At 47.5% G+C, this 16,032-nt stretch overlaps 5 protein-coding genes across 5 annotated transcripts; 3 read left to right on the forward strand and 2 right to left on the reverse strand.

Moving 5' to 3' along the window:
- Window positions 1–262: 262 nt before the first annotated feature.
- N7537_002941 (uncharacterized protein) lies at window positions 263–2,151 on the forward strand (the record flags this gene model as incomplete). The annotated part of the gene is made up of 2 exons (XM_056893999.1): window positions 263–272; window positions 332–2,151. The coding sequence occupies 2 exons, from the start codon at window positions 263–265 to the stop codon at window positions 2,149–2,151; spliced, it is 1,830 nt and encodes a 609-aa protein (XP_056758994.1).
- A 1,742-nt stretch (window positions 2,152–3,893) lies between these two features.
- On the reverse strand, window positions 3,894–6,288 carry N7537_002942 (uncharacterized protein; the record flags this gene model as incomplete). Its single annotated transcript, XM_056894000.1, has 2 exons — window positions 3,894–4,861; window positions 4,941–6,288. The coding sequence occupies 2 exons, from the start codon at window positions 6,286–6,288 to the stop codon at window positions 3,894–3,896; spliced, it is 2,316 nt and encodes a 771-aa protein (XP_056758995.1).
- A 1,939-nt stretch (window positions 6,289–8,227) lies between these two features.
- Window positions 8,228–8,593, forward strand: N7537_002943 (uncharacterized protein; the record flags this gene model as incomplete). Its single annotated transcript, XM_056894001.1, has 2 exons — window positions 8,228–8,326; window positions 8,480–8,593. The coding sequence occupies 2 exons, from the start codon at window positions 8,228–8,230 to the stop codon at window positions 8,591–8,593; spliced, it is 213 nt and encodes a 70-aa protein (XP_056758996.1).
- A 1,451-nt stretch (window positions 8,594–10,044) lies between these two features.
- Window positions 10,045–12,072, reverse strand: N7537_002944 (uncharacterized protein; the record flags this gene model as incomplete). Its single annotated transcript, XM_056894002.1, has 5 exons — window positions 10,045–10,282; window positions 10,342–10,818; window positions 10,875–11,469; window positions 11,518–11,591; window positions 11,684–12,072. Coding segments are annotated over 5 exons (1,773 nt in total), but the record flags the coding sequence as incomplete, so codon positions are not given.
- Window positions 12,073–13,297: 1,225 nt separating this feature from the next.
- Window positions 13,298–15,805, forward strand: N7537_002945 (putative C6 transcription factor; the record flags this gene model as incomplete). The annotated part of the gene is made up of 2 exons (XM_056894003.1): window positions 13,298–13,891; window positions 13,949–15,805. The coding sequence occupies 2 exons, from the start codon at window positions 13,298–13,300 to the stop codon at window positions 15,803–15,805; spliced, it is 2,451 nt and encodes an 816-aa protein (XP_056758998.1).
- Between the last annotated feature and the right edge of the window lie 227 nt (window positions 15,806–16,032).

The following is a 16,032-nucleotide window of genomic DNA, read 5'->3' on the forward strand; positions in this document are numbered from 1 at the left end:
GTACTATATCATTTTAGGTTGAAGATCGGCTTCGCCCGTCCTTGTAAGCCAACGAGAAGGCGAGAAAGCATAGATTATGACGCCATGAATCGTGGGGGTACAAACAGATAATCCCCGGGGGTTCAAAGGCATATGTCAGACGTGAGTCACTTGATATACAGTAGGCTTGCGGCTCTAATTCTTGGCGGAGAGTAGCTCAGAGGTTATGATTGTTGGGGAAACCCACTTTGTCTTTTGATATGATCTGAGACACTGCTTCACCATGGCACAAGGTATGACCTTCACTTTAAGATGTTGAGAAATCATACTAATGAGCTCCTTCTCCCCAAAGGCTCACAGGCTTCTATTGTTAAGATCGCCGGCGCGGGATTTCGGCTCTCACTGCTCCTCAATGCTGCCGCCTGTCAACTCGCTCAGTCGAGGCTGGAAATTCATAGCATCGCCAAGGGGATCTCTCTTTTTGCTCTAGCACTCAAACATGTTGGGCAGACTATTGAGGGTACCGATGTGGACCAGTCTCCAGAGGCAACAGAGACGGCCTGGGAGATCGCCGGGCAAGGCCAGATGATCTTTATTGAACTCGAACACATGCTAGATAAGCTGAAGGCAACCGATAGAGACAGTGACCTTATAAAGATCCCATTGCAGGAGAGACTCAAATGGTGTTTCCGGAAGCAACATGTCACTTATTTACTAGCCCAGTTGGAATCTCTCAAGCTCAGCCTGATTGTGATGGTACAGACTCTGCAGCTTGGAAAAGTCATCAAATCCAACATTGGCGAGGGGTTTGATACTGATTCCCTTACATCCTCCGCCGATGATGCGATTGCCCAAGAGAAAGCGGAATCTCAGAACATGATCATCGTCCGATATTGGTCTGTCAAGCGCCTCGATCGTTTGTGGGATCTTGTGGAACAGGAGACTTTGGATGCCGCCAAGGACCCGACAAATCAGAGAATTAGTTCGAATTACTCGTCCAATATGGCATCGAAGCCCTTGGCTACGGCAACCAGAGGCTCGGATCCGACAAGACTGTCCATTATTACTCTTGGAGACAGTGACGTGGGTCTGAGTGATATGGAAAGATCCCCGAAGGATATGGTGCAACTATCCGAGAGCACATTGAACGGGCTGCTTTCACTCTGGGTGCCTTTGATTGACCCTTCGAAATTACACCACGCAAGCAAACGTTCCAACGCATCCAACAAGCTAGTCCAGCCTCGAGTATACGTCTCTTCAGACACCGAAGAAGACGATACCGAAGAGCTAGACTTTGATGGTCACGAAATCCGAGGTTACTACCTCGAAGGATCAACAGTGGACTGGAGAGACCCTCATTCCCAAGAGGCCCGACAGCATGCAGCAGAGCTACGGCGAAAGTACTCCAGCTACCAGGCTCACGTTGAAAGCGAACCAGAGCCAGATGAATTCAAGCATCGAGATAAGCCTCGCAGCGACCCAAGGGTCATCGACTCAAGTGATGATGAGGACGAGCAAAGAGCTGACACCCATCGGCCCTCACACAGCACCAACCCCGTGCAAGGTCACCGTTTCCACTCCAACAGCCTCTCATCCAGGTATCCTCCGGGTCACACCAATCCCGACAGTAGGTCCAACACATACCCAAGCGGCAGCTTCCCCACCCCTAGCCATACCATACCCCGTCCTCCACCACTACCTTCACACACACTACCGGGTCCTCCCCAGCAGCCATACAAATACCACCCAAACCAAGACTACGCCACAGCCCCCCGATCCATCCCAATGAACATGAACCAACCCAACAACCCAGCCATCACCATTCCCAACACCAACTCCTCTCCCAGAGGCCTATCGCCAAACCAAGTCCACTTCGAGGATCCCCGAGCCCGAAATCAGGCATACAACAACATTATCCCTAATAGCAACAAAACCCAACCCCGCTACCATCCATCCGCATACCCACTTTCTTCCTCATCCCCTGAGTCTAGCTTCCGAGCCTCGCCGACTCGCTCGGATCAACAATCTCCATCGGTGCACCCACGCCGGTCCTCGCACAAAGATGCCAAGGATCGGCATAAGGCTTTGACTCGTAATGCTACAAGGGGATTGGCGGGAATCGGGGCTATTGCCGGGTTCATGGATGCGCTAGAGGCATTTTCAATTTTATGATTTACATTGCTTTACTTTTACGCTTTTTCTTTAGTTCGGTGCATTGGGTTTTTGATTTTTCCCGGGGAGTTGAATGGGCCAAAGGTCAAATGCCTGATTTCGTAGGGATGATGCGTTGATATGCCTGAGTCATAGACTGCTTTCGACACCGCTCTATACCGTATACTGTAAATTTACTGTAAATTGAAGCTATTCTTAGTTATACATACCATATATAAGAATAGTTGGCTGGTTATACGGTCTTGTCGTGTCTTTTTAGGTGATGTGTTTGGATTTATTTTTGGCTAGTCTTTTAGATGTTCTTTTTAGGTGTCTTTTTAGGTGTATACAAGGGCGGTAAACAAAGCACACTTTGTATAAGAGACTTTGAAATCTCTATATTCCTCAAAATTGAAGCTATTCCCACCCACAAATGATCAGTTTCTTCGAATCCCCAACATCGAAAACCGTCCCGAACCGCGCAAAACATCTCCTTATATTAATCTCGGGAGATATGTTCGGTCGCAATAGCTTCAACGCCTAGAAATAGGCGCATACAGTGATGTATATTGTAAGAATAACTTCATTCTTATGAACTACCTAGGCCCACGGGTGATCTGTTATAATTCAGGTATCTATTTTGATTTCTGCCCGTCTATGTAAAATAAGGCATAACTAACTAGTTAATTCAAGCATATTCGGGCACCAAGCCTACAAAATCAGGCCTTTGACCATTGGTTGCTCTGCCCCTTCGCATTGGTTGGTCCTGGTTTCGGTTGGCTTTTGATATCCATGTTCTATCTATGCAATGAACCTATTTTGATTGAGACTAGCATAAAGTATGATTAACGAGTTGTTTATGTATTATTACGTGATTACTCCAGGGCTGTCTACTTATCCATGGGTTCGCATCTTCCATAGATCCTGGCTCTAGGGTGTTATACAGCACATTCTCAAATAGGTAAAATCCTCTCGAAATAGTGAAAAGGAGTGCTCCCATCGAAATACAAGAGCAACGAAGCATCCACAAGCCAATCTAAGAACGAGGAAGCCTTGAGACCCTCACGATCAAATGCGGGTTCGGCTTCGGCTCGGAATCAGCCCGAAGGCCGAGTACACAAGCCAATGCCATCAAAGACATATACCAATGCAACCAATGCAACCAATGCAACCAATGCAACGTACTCTGTACATGTAACATCATACCCCATAGTGCAAAAAGAGCCAAGGTCCCGAATAAACCCACATCAGACCTGATAATTCATCCCATCCCGGTGGGTTCCATCGCGGAAGTTCCGATTCTCCCGAGCTTCCGACAGCGCGTTGCGAATTGAATTTGTTCGGGCTAATTGGGTTAATGTGACATCCCGTTGTGGGATTTAGCATATTCTCTTCTTTGTTGGGGTTTCTTCTCTTTCTCTTTCTCTTTTCTTTTCGTCTTGGTGACTTGACTGTGTCTAGTTTTGCTGTGCACTGGTGGGTATGGGTATGCCTGCTGCCTTCCAGGTTCTATACTCCCATCTATATATCAGGGTTGAGTTATTGGGCTGAGCTCTACCTTTTTTGAGACTTCTTGGATCTTCTTAGATCTTGTTCTCGTCTATTGGTAAGCATAACATACTTCTCTGGTATGACTACGGGATATCAGTTTGAAATACTAACAAGCTGATATGTATATACAGTTCATATTCATGATCTATGACCTTACATAGACTGACATGCGCATCCATTCCAGGCTTCCCCCATTCAGGGTTCCAATCATCTCAAAACTCAGGCAAAGGCTGCACGCCAAAAATACTCCCATCAGGAAGCCACCCATCCAACTCCATGCCCGCCCTAGCCATATGCTGCCCAGCAGCGTTAACCGGCATCATCTGCGGCCTATATGAGTACTGAGGTGGCAACGTCGCCTGCGCATGCGACACCGAAGGCTGATACCCTGCCGTGCTCATGGGGTAGAAATGCGGGTTATGCCCACCATCCATGGCCCACATGTTGGCACCACCCATCGGTACGTACCCGTCGCGCATGCTGTCTATCGCCGGCGGCATTGGGGCCATGGGAACGATGGGGAATGAGTCCATCGTTGATGGGACTTGCTCCAAATGTGCATCTTGGCTTTGGCTTCGGCTAGGGTGTGATACTGGACCCGAGATCGACTCTGCAGTACCAGTCGACGGACTCCCCGATAAAACCCGAGAACCAACTTCGATCCCTCCACTATGCCGCCTCTCCAGCCGCTCATACCAATCCCGACCCTTGACGCCCACAACATAATACCACCGACTGGGGATATGGTACTTACCCCCACCACTAGCCTCGCTTAGCTTGTTTGCTAGGGCGTCGAGGTAGTAGGCCATGTTCACGGCCTGCGCCGTGACAACTTCCCCGAGAGCACCGGTACGGACGGAGAAATGGATTTTCAGCAGGGATGTCACGGCCATCCCGAACCGGGTGTACATGAGATTCGGGAGTTTACGCATCGTGTTCGTGCTGCAGGTCAGCACAGCGTCCAGCAGTTCATGTGCGGCGTTCATCCATTTGATGTTGATGTCGATACGGATTGCGCTGAGTGGGCCGTCCGGTGCTTCGCTGCCGCCGTTGCCTTGTTCGTCGAGGGTCGGCAGTGTGTAGTATCGTCGCTTTATTGCGTTTGGGTCGCGATAGCCTTCTCCTACGCCGAGTTCGTACATCGCTAGTGCTGTGTAGCGGTATTCGAGGATCATGGGGACTGGTTTGATGTAATAAGTTAGCATTGGGTGGTTTGTGGACGCATCATGACATAAATCGAGAGGGCTGGTGTTGCTTACCGGTGAGCAGTTCTGACGGGGTGTTCTTCTTCCATGTCTCGAGCCGCTTGTCGAACCAGCGTAGCACAGCTTGGACCCGCGACTCGGTTAGGGGCGATGTGGTACTGGTGTCGTCCAGACCGAATGAAGACTTTGCTTCATCGGTTATCCGTTGGAGCTCGAACCATGTCGCCACATGTTGGTCCGTTCGATGCGGCGAGTTTTCTAGGTGGCTGAGACACTCGGTCATCCAGTCATTGAACTGAAGCAGATTTGGACGGCGGGTTTTCATCGCAACACTCGAACCGAGATGGTAGCAGCCGAGGACTGCTCTCGCCTGCTCAGCCAGCACGTCGTCATGTTTACTGCTCTTGCGATCGGACTTTTTCGAGACACGACGCTTATTAGCTAACCCAATTTCTAGCGCCATCGTCGAGGCGATGTGCGTGTACTGATAAACCTGCAGCTTCAATGGCGAAGCGGGCGGGAGATAAAAGATGATCATCAGCAGCAGCGCTTGCACTAACTCTAGTGACTTTTCGCCTTCGATGAAGAACCGCTCTGAATAGAGACGGACCATCTCGCGGTTCAGTACGGTTGCCAGGCTTGCATCGACGGATATGGATGTCGCAGCAATCACAGAGAGAAAGAGAATTGGCTTTGTTTGTCGCAGTTGAGCTGCCGTGGTATTCGAAGGCAAAACGACCAATGGAAAGAAGAATGCGAGTTCGTGAATGAAATACGCCACCAATTGCTCTGCATCTTCGAGGGATAGAATCCCCCGATCGATCACGTCGTCTGCCGGAGGAAGCCTCTCCTGCTCGGACACAAAGCCAGCTGACATGCTGGTGAAAGTCGGCGGTGCCGAAAAGCCACCATTATCGTGCGGGGTATTTAATAACTCAGGGGAATAATCCATGTAACGGACATCCTCGGACGAGTGAGCTGAATGGTCCCGCAAGGCGAGACTGCTCTTAAAATCAGCATCGCCCGAATCATGATCCTGGACATCGTCCACGTCGCTTTCATCACTAGAATCCGGTTCTTCTTCTTCGGGAATGCGATTTTTCAACAGCGAACGCATCATCCGCATCTCCTTCTCGAGCTGAGCGACACGCGAATCTGTCCGTTTCCGGGGCCGCCGTCTCTGCGGCGCCACGAAGACACATGATCGCTTGCCCTTAGCGCATCGCTGGCATTGATTAGGCGTGGATGGGCTGGGGAGACAGCGAACCTTGAGACTTCGGCAAGACTCGCAGGATCTGTTTAATTGCTGGGCGGGTGATCCTTGAGGGTTGCTTGATTCGCCTTGGGGTGTGGAAGAGGTCTCTGGCATATTCACACACATAGGCTTGCCAGAAACCGTCATGGAATGAGAGTTTGGTGGTTGTTTCGCATAAATTATGAGACGGCCTCAATGGTACGTCCTAGTAGCGATTGTTACTGGGTATATCGAGTCATTTTATCGAGTGAAAATCGTGCAATGGGGGGGACTGACATGAAAGTCGAATCAACCAAAAGTTGTCTGATAGATTTCGATGTCAGACCCCACAAAGATATGAGTTAAGGAATCCAGGAATTTATCATGTGAAAGCTAGAAAATTAAATCGAAGCTTAACGCAAAAAGATGCTAAAAGCGTTCAGGGAAGGCTAGAAGCCCTGGAGAAGTGGAGAGGGTAAGAATCCTTGTTTCTCCGCGCTACGTTGTTGGATAGAAGTTAAAATACATATAATGTATAGTCTGGTAATCTTACATACATATATACATCAGATTCCGGCTCTCCTTCTATTTTAGTGCTTATCCCTTGCCGCTTTTTGAGTAAACCGGAGCACTTCCCGGAGTATTATATATTTACATTCAAAACTCTTCAATGTTCAACGTTATCCTCTAGCTGGGAAGCATAGGCATAGGGGGCATTTATTAGCATTACTATTCCGCGGCTATGCCATTATTTATGCCACTATTTGACTCGTTGACGGTGCTTGAGGTCTCATAGACGTGTTACACGTTAATAGATTTTGAAGAAAACAAGGGAAAGCGCATTTAATCATTAATATTACCATAGGAGATAAAATAGTTCACGAACTCTGCAGGGAATGCAATCGCCCATGTCTATAGATTGTGGCCTGGTTTGTGAGGCATTTTAAACATCATTTCCTATCTTGGTAACTCAATCGCTCAGCGCCTCAGCGCGGTTTTTGTTCAATTACGCAGGCATAAGCGAGCAGATCTTCGCGGACAGCAAAGCTAAACATAAGGTTAGATCAATCTTCCCACCCCATCAATAACATTTTTTTCCCTATCAAAATCCACATCTGAATACGCTGTTGAATATTCATACTCAGATGCCAACAGTCCAAAACTATATATATATATACTTTCAACTCCACTGGGTAATGTTAAGCGTATTATGGAGTAGAAAAAATCAATCTATGTTTTTATGTGTAATAATTACAATAGTTTCTTTATGGTACTTATTCCTCCACATTAGATATCCAGGATTAATCCTAGTATTCATCCAATTGTGCCGGACTTATATTATATGTGAGTAAACAAACCAAGTGGGCAGGCAAGATGCTAAGCGCCCTAATAAAGCGGCAACACCCGTTCGGGAAAACCTAGATCCGGTACACACAAGTACACATGTAGGGCACTACTAACTAACCGGCTCTTTCATAAATTACAGTAATTACAAACCCTCTTGCTTGAGAGGGTCCGTACTTTTTGTAAAAAAAATTCAGGGGCCGGTTACTAGTAACATTCGAGTGATCGACCAATATTCTTTCATGGTGGCTGGTTCAGGGAGGAGATAGGCACCAGCGTATAACAACCTACCAAATTGACTTCTAAATGAAACGGTTATGAAGATTGAAAGACTAAAGCTAAACATAGCGAATCATTATGCTACCATATCTCCACTGAAAGCCATTGGCATCGACAGTCCATTCATTACTGGCCTATCGAAAGTGCCCGACGGTTAGGACCGGTTGTCCTAATCGGTTCATGCGCCTTTTATTCTCGCTATAACTTCCTATTTGCGGAGACGAGCGAAATAATGCGTACTTTTATGGATATAAACATAGCTTCGCTGTGATTTTTTTTTACCATATACGAATGATTTATCAAAAATTGGAAAATACCAACGGCCAATTCTCTGAATACCCCGGCCGGTCGGTGAAATAACACTGTGTGGGATATCCACTGAACAGAGTATTAGAGTCTCACCGGGATATAGATTGTCTTCACTAAAGAGTATAAATTAACCCTTGAGCCATATCTGCGTGTCTCAATTGTTGTTTACTCCACAATGAGCCCACTTGACGATGAGCCGGAAGACGATCCTTATAAGCATGTGACAGAGGATTCGGTTAATATCCCTCTAGAAATGATATTCTCGGTATGCCGGGTAAGTGGGCACTATGGAACATTCGAGCAAAAAAGGTGTTCTTTGACATGTGCTATGTACTTTGTAGAGTTGAATGTGGATTTAAAGCTGTAGGATGCGATTTCCAATGCCAGTCAGTCAATTATATAGATACATCCAGAGTATCAATGCTAGTTTATTAAGGAGATTCATGCGGCCTCTCTGCTTGTTATTAACCAGTTGCGAACTATCTGGGTAGGTTTATCTCTCGTGTCCGCTCTGTGTCCCGACAAGCATTTTAGCGCATGAGGTTTCTGGTGGTAACGTCCGTGGTTTATGGAATAGATGGATATCTCTCTGAATATCTTTAGGTTCTATGTATGTTGTATGTGACCAGCTGACATCTTCCCCTGCAATTATCCATGGGTACCACATTCTGTTGTCAATCTGTATGTTTATTTTTTAATTTGCGTCTATAATATGGAAAACCACATGCGACAACTTCCAGAGTACTCCACTTTCATGGCCGGGACAAGTGACGCTTGGAGGGACAAGTCCACCTACAACATAAGTATTACACCCCTAGGCACGTGCTCCCATTACTTCGAGTTATTGAGCTTGTAAGCTACTACCAGCAGAAATGCTATCCTTCCGACGTCGTGAAGAGGACTGGTTCGGGTCTGCCCGGTCGCACGGCGGCTACGGCTGGAAAAGAAACCCGATCCATTATAGTCGGCATCGGGAGTCAAGACTACTTAGAACAATTTTCCAAATCAGGCAAGCTTGATTTTCATTTCCCTCTTGTTATGGCAGCAGGAAGATCCGATGAGGCTCGGGCTCGGGGTTTCTTCGGGGAGCGACCAGTGCACAACACAAAAAGGCTTAACTTCTTGTGCAGTCTTGTATAATTGGCCAGCTCCAAGCTGTGCAGGTTACCTAGGTCCCTAAATGAGCTGCGATGCGCTGCTGTTGATCAAGTCCGGGGAGGATCTACTGTACCGTCCATCTTCTAATATGCAGCTGATGGGTCTTTTGCGTCGCTGTAACGCATAATGGAACATTGGAGGTTATTGCTGGAGGCGAGTGGGATTTCGTTCGGAAGTTACCCGAGGACTTTGACACAAATTTGGGGGGTTCTTAGTTGATCATGCAATTTTAGCCGGAGATCAGCCGAAGTAGCTGGTAGCTGATATCTTGGTGAAGGGCGATCCATCTTCAACCTTAAATCCATGAACTCTATAATTGTGCGGGATAGGAGACCCGTATGCCGGGTTCCAGCTCGGGGATACTCAGAAAATACCTCGGGGATACCTAGGTACCCTGATTTTCGTTTATGTAACCAGCTAATCTCGAGTATCCCCCAGTTGCTAGACCTGAGGGATACTCGAATCACTTGATTATATAACCACAGCAGCCAACCTTGGAAGCTCGAGCTAGGAAACGGCAACGGACATAGCGTTAGCAGGATGCGCGTCCTCGTCAGCTGTGGACATATCAGTCTGGAATTTGCGTTTTACTCATAGTACCCCCAGCCACAATTGTCAACGCGGCTCAAGACAGGCTCATTGCCATGTATACAGACCCTGCAATTGTTCTTCCATGGAAGTCATCAACTCTTGGATATGGATTCCGGAAAAACCAAAAATTAGAAGAGCTGCAGGTTTTACTATCACCGAGATTAATATTCAGTTTCTAGAATCTAGCTTAATCGAAAAGAATAGAATAGAACAAAAAAACAAGAAAGAGAATAAGAATCATCTTCAAGACACAAGGTCATAAGAAATCTCGATTTCAGTTCCGACAAATTTGACATCTCTTTTCTCCTGTGCTATCCTCTGGTAATCTCTAGCTTGGATCTTTTTCTGCCGGAGAATGCAACTGAAGCATTTCAAATTTGCGATCACCTGCGCCGTCTTTCTTTGATTCGAAAGATCCAACGCCCACGCGCTCACTTCATTGATTCGCGGGTGATTGGAATACTTCCCACTTGCTAAAGACCTATTTGAAATGATTAAAATGGGTGATATCTTTAGGTATTTAGGTAATCAAAGCTTTACTTGTATAACTTTACCCAAAAATTGTCCAGACGCCATGTGAACTTGCTAGGGTCCCCAATAAACACAACTCCGCCCATTGGCCAGTTCTCGTGTAAACACTTTTGCAATAGCCAAAGAGCATCTGATGGCTGTGGGTTACCCTGGTAGGGCTGCAATTCCTCCGTTGACCAATTCAAACAGACAAGCGACCTGCTTTCTCCTTGAAAAAGCTTTGCGCGGATTTCATTGACACTTTCTAGTGCATTAGCTTCTGTCATCCCAGCGGCCCTTCTGAGTTGCTGCACTACTATACTGCTCCACGTAAGCCCGGTTTCCTGCTCCCACAATCTGACAAGCTGGTAGCCTAGATATTCTTGATCCTGGGTATAGAACAAGCGACAAAGCGGAAAGGTAGCAGAGGCGCCTGTGCCAAGAGTTCCCTCTTGTGTTCGATATGGGGTACCATTGTCGTCCCACAAATCAATCCCGTCCTGAGTGCTAGGTCATCTCTTAGCAAGTTTTATTCAACAAGGTAACTAGTCAGCATGACACACAAGAAAATAAATTTTCCCTTCGAAGAGAGGGCCTGGTTAGTTGAGCTGGGTGCACAGAGGACAAATTTGAAATTTTGCCCATCGGGGTCCTCCCAGAAAATCGCGAACTTGGAATTTCTCCAAATGGCCACCGGAGCTCCGTTCCAGCTTTGCTGATATTGGGCTTGGAATCGACTTGGCTGACTTATTCCCCACTCCTGCTCGAGAAATTGGCAAGCATCGACCAATTGTGATGGTAGAAGAGCTATTGAAAGCTCACTAGACACCAATTCCACGGCCACTTGGTGGTTAGTTGGTCCAGATAGCTTGAATGAAAGGTCCTCCAGAAATCGTCTTATGCTCGATGGAACAAAATCACGGTCGGTGGGAACATGCAGACCCTCCGAAATGGTGATAACCTCGTCCGTTTTAAAAGGTTCTTGCTGTAGTTTCTGACGTTTCCGCGGTCTCTCTGTTGTCCCTAGAGATACTTGCTGCCTTCTCGAATGTTCTTGCGAAACAAAGGTAGCGCCGGGCCCCAGAATGGCACTCACGCTGGCATCAGCTAAGAAAGACGAGCCTTTCGTGAGCTTATTCGCCCAAAAGAACCAGTCGTCTTTTCTCTGGCGATTTATGTGACTATGCAGCTCTGTTTAGATGCCACAGAGTCCAGGCTTGTTGTCTTCGATGGGAGGAGCCTGGCTCATCGACGGCAAATCAAACCATAAGAAATCGATCCTATTATCGGGTCATTAGAATGAGAACTCTGGAGAGAGATCCGGATATTTTTTTGTGGATGTCATAATGAACATATCTTTATTGGTCGTGACGCCACTGCCAGACGAGAATGCTCTCGCATATTAAGTGTAGTCGAGGACCATTTTGGTCTTTCACCATGAAGCTGAGCTTTCAGGTCATCGTAACGACCGTAGAAGTTCTGATCGTTTAATGTTTTCTCCACGGTGCTCTTCATGTAAATACAGCAGTCCTCTCGCGACCGTTCCTCGAAAGTAGCCGCGGAGTCTAAAACAACGCTTATAGCCAGTAGTAATGTCCACATCGTCATGTCGAGGACTTTGGCAAACATTTCTGGGTTGACTGAGTACCGTGCCAGGCCGGGGTGGAAGCATGGTATCTGGATACAACAGACATCCGCTCCACAGTGAATCAAGTTCAACACCACAGGACAGGCCAGTTTTAGTATAGATTTCTTAGTTATTCCTAAATATGTATCCAAGTAGGACCTGTGGCGCAGCGGTAGCGCGTGAGATTCCAGACCTCAAGGTCATCCGTTCGATCCGGGTCGGGTTCAATTTCTTTTTTTGCTTTTTTCCCCTAGTAATTTAGGTTTTGGGGAATTAGATTTTTGTTGCGTAGTGATAATTCACCAACAATCTTGTGTAATAGTCTTAGTAGGTTTGTTTCCCATAAAGACCACCTAACCAGTTGGTTGTATATATTATCCATGGGGCAACGATCCAGGCGTGTAAAATTATAACATTACCAAGCATTATTTCGACCTTCCTGGCGTCAACTGTACATGAATTTTCTCGATGTCAATACCAATTATGTGGTCAAATCGGAGAGAGACACTTTGGATAATATCGATGCCCGCTGTATTGATGTGCCGTCCATTTTCATTGATATCACTGCTGTGTGCAGATATGAGGATAAACGGCAGAATCGCCATACGAAAGCGCTAATTTGCAGGGATAATCATCACTTTGGTGTATATTATCTATTGCTATATATATATATTCTCGACGGTGGGTAATGCAGGGGAGTGACGTATCCCCCTGCGTGACAGTCTCTTCAGGGGTCTCCCGGTCAATTTTCCATACGCTTATATATATATACATATCCAGGGAGAGTATGATAGCCCGGAGGCACCTCACCCGAACAAGGTTTTATGGATAAGTCCTAGACTGTCCTATACCATAGATTAGCTTCGTTGGCAATTCGGCTACAGTCAAATAAATATCAATGAACATACCCAGGTTTGGGAGTCCGCGATGTGATCTATAGCCATCATATTTTACTTGGATGACTGACTGATTTCCCTTAGGCGCAAATGCAAGCGCTCGCTTCGACGAGGGTCGCACTGTAATGATAAAAGCCGTAAATATACCGCTACCTAAGTATCTATTTAGCTTCAGGCTTTTCAAGATGTGTATGATCTTCAGGGTCGATAGAGATAACGGCCTTTTCCCTAAACGGGACAACAACCCCCACCTCCTGCCCCCGGGGCTACGGGCCAGACCCCGTGCTGAGTCATCGCATTTTGCAACTCCAATCAGCCAGTCACATGCCCGCATGTCGGGCCCAAGCGATCCATGGATAATTTGATGCATATGCGATTACTCTCGTATTTTTGCCAGATTCCCTTGAACTACTAGGCTTCGGAGAATATGGGAAGCGAGACCCGACTTCCTTAACTCAGCGCTATGTCGTTCCATTCAGCTTCGCCAGAGGAGCTGAATCTCTTTCCCGTCAATAATAATACTCTACCTACGAATTTGACCGCCACTTTTCCCCGCCACGCGGGTGACGAACCCCCGAGCTCTCGCAGCTGTGTGACCTGCCGCCGCAGAAAAGTCCGATGCAATAAGAGGTCCCCGTGTTCGAATTGTACCAAAGCCGGTATCGATTGCATTTTCCCCCCTCCTGGCCGTGCGCCGCGGAAATCCAAGCGCCCACCGGACGCGGAGTTGCTTTCGCGGTTGCGTCGTTTGGAGGGTGTTATTGATCACCTTAGAAGCGGTGGTAATACAGAAGGTGCATCAACATCGGCCCAGGCACGGTCATCTACGCCTGGATCCTCGACCGGTCGCAGCGAACCGACTGCGCCTACGTCTGCCTCGACCGAGCCACAGAAACCACCGAACCAGGCTGACGGCGGACGTCCCTGTCCGTTCGAAGAATCGGATCCGAAGAAACTTGCTCCCAAAAAGTTTGAAAATGAATTTGGGCGGTTGGTCATTGATGAAGGCCGGAGCCGATATGTCAGCAATCGGCTCTGGACTAGTCTAGGGGACGAGGTAGATATCCCCCATTTTCTTTTGCTACTCAGCGTACTTTATACTAACATATCTTAGATCGAGGAGCTGCAAGATATCATTGATCACACATCGTCAGAGGAAGATGATACACCTTCACCGGAATCTTCTCACTCCGGTTCACATGACGGGTTCCTTCTTGGATTCTACTCACTTTCAAAATCTCTTCAAGAATTTCATCCCCCCACGCCCAAGGTTGCAATACTTTGGGAAGCATATCGGGAAAACGTGGCTCCTTTGATCACCATCGTACACCGACCGACTGCTAAAGACCTATTTGCCGAGGCAGCACGGTACCCAGATGCACTGGACAAAAATTCAGAGGCACTGGTATTTGCCATGTATCTCTGTAGCCTTGTCAGCATGAAACCTGACGAGTGCTTGAGCCGGTTCGGCGAAGACCGATCTACTGCTGTCAAGCGGTACAGGTTTGCTACAGAGCAAGCGCTGGCAAAAGCCGGGTTATTGAATACACAAAGCCTGGTCCTTCTACAGGCCGCTGTCTTATTCTTGGTCTGCGTGCGACGAGAAGATGATAGCAAGTTTGTGTGGTCCATGACATCGGTCATATTGCGCCTTGCTCAGGGCTTAGGCTTACACCGGGATGGCACCAATTTCTCTCTGAAACCTTTCGAAACAGAGATGCGACGCCGATTATGGTGGCATATCTCGCTGTTGGATGTCCGCTCATCTGAAGATCATGGGACGGACCCGCTCATTCACGAGAACATGTACGATACTCTACTGCCATTAAATATCAACGAGGACGACCTGTCGCCTGACATGGAAGAGCCTCCCAAAGAGCGAGAAGGCTACACGGATGCAACATTCTGCCTCATTCGCTGTGAGATCACGAGCGCTTTGCGGAGAGCAAATTACGTCTGCCCCAGGGCCCAGTTTCGTGCACCTAACAGTTTACCGCCCGTAGATCGTGCTGGGCGGATGATTCAAATTATCAGTGATCGATGTGAACAACGGTATATCAGGCACTGTGATATGAACATCCCCGTGCAGTGGTGCTCCGCCACAGTTGGGCGTCTGATCCTTGCTAAGTTATGGTTGATCGTCCATCACCCAATGACCCGAAGAGACCGCGGAAATGTGTCACAAGCAACCCGAGAGAGCTTGTTTCTGACTGCAATCGAGGTCCTCGAGTTTGGCCACTTGCTTGAAACTGATCCCAAGACCGCCAAATGGGGCTGGTTGTTCCGGACCAATATGCAATGGCACGGAGTCGCGTTTGTTCTGTCCGAAATATGTGTCCGACCAATTTGCCCTATGACAGATCGAGCTTGGACCGCTGTCAGTTCGATCTACACGGAATGGGCCGCGCAGGCCACGCATAAGAAGGGCATGCTGTGGCGGCCGCTCGCCGCCTTGATGAAAAGAGCTTCTGCCACTCGGTCCAAGCAACAGCAAGAATTGCTATACGATTTTGGACCATTACCCACCAGAACAGAGCCCATTCAAAGTATCTCTAATAACAATGCCCTTCCCCGGATTCATATGCCAACGGGGATGTTGGATTCGCCCCCAACAAATCGACCAGGCCCAACAGAACAGGTTATAGGTGATGCAGACTACAATATTGACCTCAGAAATGGACCAATAGGTGTTTTTCAAGACATGTTCCCTGGCACGAACATCCTAGCGACATCAAACGATCTATTCGATGCTCCACCGGCCCAGAATAATGTCTCGGCACCAAGCTTTCTTGCAGGCCTGCCCCACAACACAGACACGAGCAATCCATTCTTGAATCAGATTCCACTTCCCGAGGCCGCTCAGCTCAGCTGGGAGGAATGGGACCAAGTCATGCGTGATTTCCAGATGGATGTTGAAAATGAGGATTCTCAGCGAGCCAACACAACCAATGTCACCGAATGGTTTGTCTAGCCTCTTTATAAAGGGCGACTTCTTTCTTGCCTGAAGCTTTGGCTATTAATGATGTGATGATTCATGGTGTTGGTTACTGGATGATATCCCGCTCCCCTCACTATTACTATTCTCCTCTCTCTTGTGTATTACATATATCAGCGACATTTTGCTGTAGCACTTTATACCCAACATCAAACACAAATTCAAATAAAAAAATCCATCTAAATACATCAATCAGTGATTCC

Source organism: Penicillium hordei (assembly GCF_028827395.1).
Source record: "Penicillium hordei strain IBT 12815 chromosome Unknown utg000001l_segment0_segment0, whole genome shotgun sequence".
In the NCBI taxonomy this organism is placed as follows: Eukaryota; Fungi; Ascomycota; class Eurotiomycetes; order Eurotiales; family Aspergillaceae; genus Penicillium; species Penicillium hordei.